We start from the raw sequence: 4,396 nt of genomic DNA, 5'->3' as shown, positions 1-4,396 counted from the left end.
TGTGTTAGTGTGTGTGTGTGTGTGTGTGTGTGTGTGTGAGTGTGTGTGTGTGTCCTCACAGGGTTTTTTGGCTGGCGGTGGCAGTGTGAGCCCCAGGTAGGCTGTGTTTCCTGCATCCATTCTCCTCTTGTATTTCTGTCGGCCTCCTCGTACGCGATCTAGCCGAACACCTGATCAAGCACAAACAATACATCACACACATAAACACACTTTAAAATCAATACACATTTCATCGCATCTGTGAACAAAATGTTGTTTTGAGTTTGAAGAGCATAAACTTTTTTTTTTTTTACTGAACATATGCCGAGTGATGTGAGAAATCAAGCAACCAAAGCCATTTAAAGATGATTGCAACGATTACGTCAGTGTCAAAGTTCTGCAACACAAAGAATTTAAAGCATGTCATCATACAGACACAACTTCAGCATTTGGTACATGATATAATGCAACATAATAATATAAGAGTATATTATTGATATACAATATTAATATTATTGTTCTACATCAGGCTTGTAGGAGACATGGGCACAATTTTAATTTAAAAAATGTCATTTTTAAAATCGCAGATTTCAAAGCATTGTTACATTACTGTAAATAAAAGTCAAATAAATTGTTACTTTACTGTTTACAATCATCTATCAGGACTTACTGATGTTTTTTGTTTTGTTGTTGTTGACTGATTAATGAAAAAGCACATACAGTACTTTCAAAAAATAATTTTACTTGACATAAAATACACTTTAACTGCTATAAAACATTTATTAAAAAATTTAAACTTATTTTATTTTAGCTAGTTGCCAAGGCAGCTTTTCTTATTTTCATTTAGTTTTTGATGTACTAAACAAATTAAACCTGAAATAAAATTAAAAATTAAAAAAACTTAACGCACAACAAAATTACTAAAGCATTAACTAAAAAACATAAAAAATATGACACATAACAAAATTACTAAAACATTAACTAAAATGAAAACAGAAAATATAAAAATAAAAAACAATTTTATAATATTTTATAAACTATAATAGTATCTCAATGATACAAAAATAACACTGAAAGATATTAAACACACATTAACCAATAAAATAAAATAATTCATTCAAGTGAAATAATTGGGAAGATTTCTATTGCATCTGTGCTAATCTGTGTAAAATATGTACTATTTTAATATTCCTTTGCAATGGTGCTAGTATTTGCTTTGTGGGATTTTTCTGACACACACACACACACACACACACACACACAAACAAGCCTCTATAGTAACAGTATCAGCGTGTAAATAAATCATTTCTCCTTTAAGGGAAATTTAAACCGAGTAAAGAGCTGACAGATTCACCAACACAAAAACATACAAGCCTGCTAGCGAGGGAGCGAGGGATCAGCGGGACGAGCTGCTGCGCTCTCAGCGTGTGACGGAGGTGTCAGGCCTCCATATGTGAACACTGAGTGGCTGCCGCACATCTAAACAGATGAATATTTAACACGGGGTCAATGAACTCACAGATGGACCTTCTCATTATTTAGCTTATCAGCAGCACCGCCGAGAACGCTAACGACAGCAACCACACCACACTTATATACGCATCAGCCACAAAACTGGCCACTTTCCACCGTAAAACACTAGATATGTATATAAGTACCTAAATCACACAAATATTATTGAAGTTTAGCATGTTTGTAACACACACGCTATAAACGCCACACTAACACTTTATTTATTAGCCAATTATTTGATAAGAATGCTTTTACATTTGTACATTACTCACCACTCCTAAACCTGTAATACTTGACCTGTTTGGTTATTCATTCACAGTGAAAATGACTGCATTTGAATCTATTTCTGACAGATGGAGGTTATACTGTACATGCAAACCAAAAATCAATTATTTTGGATTAGTATGTTAAGCATTTTCTGTTTTTATTTTCTCACAAAATGACATTTTCAGCTCCATCTATTGAATGTTTACCATAGTCAGAAAATCTTACTGTTGACAAAATAACCCCATTTTGCACATCACACGTTAAATGAAGCAGCCTTAGTGTTATTTTTTTACATTTTATTTATTTATTGCTAAATATTAATAGGACATACAATTAAGGATTTTTTAAAACTAAAACAGTATATTTATATTTGTTTGGGGCTCACATGTCATGGTTATGACACTGTAAAAAAAAGTTATTTTTTCATTGTACATTGTACAAAAACTATTTCAATCTTTCTAATTCAAGTGTTACTTGCTTCTCTTTGCAATTATTTGTGAAATTTACTAGCAATTTCTGAGTGAAAATGGTAAGTCACAGACCATTTATATAGATAATTGCTTAAAAATATCTAAATTGTTATTGTACTATACTAATATTGCTTTTTAAGAACATATACAACTCTGTCATCACATACTATAGTTAATCAAAAAAAAAAAAACGAGCAACCAGTTAAAGTTCCCTGGCGGCTAAATGATTTCATCCCTCTACAACTACTGTGTCAGAGGAGGTTTGTGTGCCACTACAGCAAATTACACTCCCGCAATTCTCCCTGCTCCCTATTTATTGAACATTATAGAGTGTGAGATTAGCACAGGGACGGAGGAGAAGAGAAAAACACTGAGTGGAGGAAAGGAGGTCCATTTAGCACCCATAATCAGCCGACAAATGAGAGCAGCGGCGTAAGCGCAGGACACTGTTGCGTTATTTACGGACAGCGTAACTCAGATGCAGTGACCGCAGCCTTAAGAACGTTCATCTGACTGTATACGCTTTGCATTTTCAACGTTTCCCAGAAATGTACAACTTCAGAATATGAACTGCTAATTGCATTTGATCTGAATTATAATGTCTATTTCATCAAATATGACACAAAAAGTGCAACAAAGAGCAGCGACAACAAACTGCATTATCTTTTTAGAAGCCAAATCGGGAGATTTCTTCTCCTTATACAAATGATTTGATTCCCTAGAAACAGAAATCTGATTAGGATTGTCTTTCAATTTCCTGACTCTGACAACCCACTAACCTAATTACCCGCTGGTCCCCGTGGTCCTACTCTTCCTCGCAAACTCCGGGAGATCATTTGATGGTTGCTAAGTCGCAGTAAAATCTAATTTCTCCTAACTACAATTTTAATATTTTTATTGATAGTTACAGACGGTGGGGAGCGAGATAAAATGATTTTGAATTATGCTAAAGATTGGATTGACTAAACGCACTGTAAATATAATTTAAATCTGGCCCAAATGGTTTGACTTAACAAGCATATCATTACAAAATACCTAAAGGACATAACTTTAGTGCTAAACAAAGGCATATTCTCATTCTTTGTCACAGTCTTGTTGCTGAAATTGTCATGCCAACAAATCTGGAATATAATGCTAATGTTACTAACGTTAAATAGATTAAATACAAAATGGTCTAGTTTTGCTCATGACGAGGGAAAATGTCCATGCTGAAGCTAGTCTCAGCTGGTTTAGTTAGTCTCCCCAAACCATTCTAAAACATCAAACTAGGTCAGATAAAACCGGCAAACCACCTCAGGCTGGTTTAAGCTGTTTTTCTTTCTGTATTGTACATGGTTTTCTCTAAAGCTCTTGTGGACTGGGATTCAGATGGAGAAACGCTCCATGTCACATGCTACCGTCAGCCATCGCAAAGCCGGTGTGAAGATTCCGAGGTACATAGGTGCCTGTTTTAATTAGAACAGTAAGTGTCATAATTAAACAGATGCTGGCAGGAATTAAACCTTGGCACTATCTAGTTTCCCATTACACCCGGAGCAAAAGGGTCAGGATGAGGGAAAGTGAGGGAAAAAGATGAAAGAAAAAGGCTGATTTGTAATGGATCTGTGTGTTATGAGGCCTTTAGAGCGCAACCTCAACTGGTTCAATCAGTACAACATGTATTGTGAAATTACACCTATACAGTCAAATCAGATCAAGAACATTTTTACAGTTTTATCTGCATTGTGAATTAGAGCAGTGTTTCCCAACCTTTCTTTAGTCGCGGCACCCTTTGGAAATTTTAACAAACTTGTGGCACCCTACAAAATTAATTTTGTCACAATATTTGAATTTCTAACTTTGATATGATAATTTGAAAAGTATAGATATTTGGTACAGCAGGGAAGAACTGCAGAATATAATGTCATACAGATATTTTTAATATTATTAAAAAAATCTGTCCATCAATGGTGGCAATCAGTAGGCTAATTTCTATTAAAGAGACCAATTTATATGACAGATTTTAATGTAGGATTTTATACATATGTAAACATTATTTAATTACCATTATAACTAGCTATCTCACAAATTTTGAAAAAAAAAGTGTTTTTTTTTTTATTTTACAGTGGGGTAATTGTGGTGCAGTAGCACGAGATAGCTTGATTTCAAACTTTGAATTGAATAAAAAA

General features: G+C 34.2%; 1 protein-coding gene across 1 annotated transcript in view; it reads right to left on the bottom strand.

The window, feature by feature from the left end:
* LOC107702242 (steroid hormone receptor ERR2) overlaps positions 1 to 4,396 on the bottom strand; it is a 73,869-nt gene that overhangs the window by 17,476 nt on the left and 51,997 nt on the right. The window contains exon 4 of the mRNA XM_016504495.1: positions 60 to 170. Within this exon, the coding sequence (XP_016359981.1) occupies positions 60 to 170 (111 nt within the window). The remainder of the gene's footprint in view (positions 1 to 59; positions 171 to 4,396) is intronic.

This window comes from Sinocyclocheilus anshuiensis, unplaced genomic scaffold, assembly GCF_001515605.1.
Source record: "Sinocyclocheilus anshuiensis isolate Anshui unplaced genomic scaffold, SAMN03320099.WGS_v1.1 scaffold598, whole genome shotgun sequence".
Taxonomy (NCBI): Eukaryota; Metazoa; Chordata; class Actinopteri; order Cypriniformes; family Cyprinidae; genus Sinocyclocheilus; species Sinocyclocheilus anshuiensis.
The sequence above is the reverse complement of the archived record's forward strand: the minus strand, read 5'-3'. Positions and strand labels throughout refer to the sequence as shown.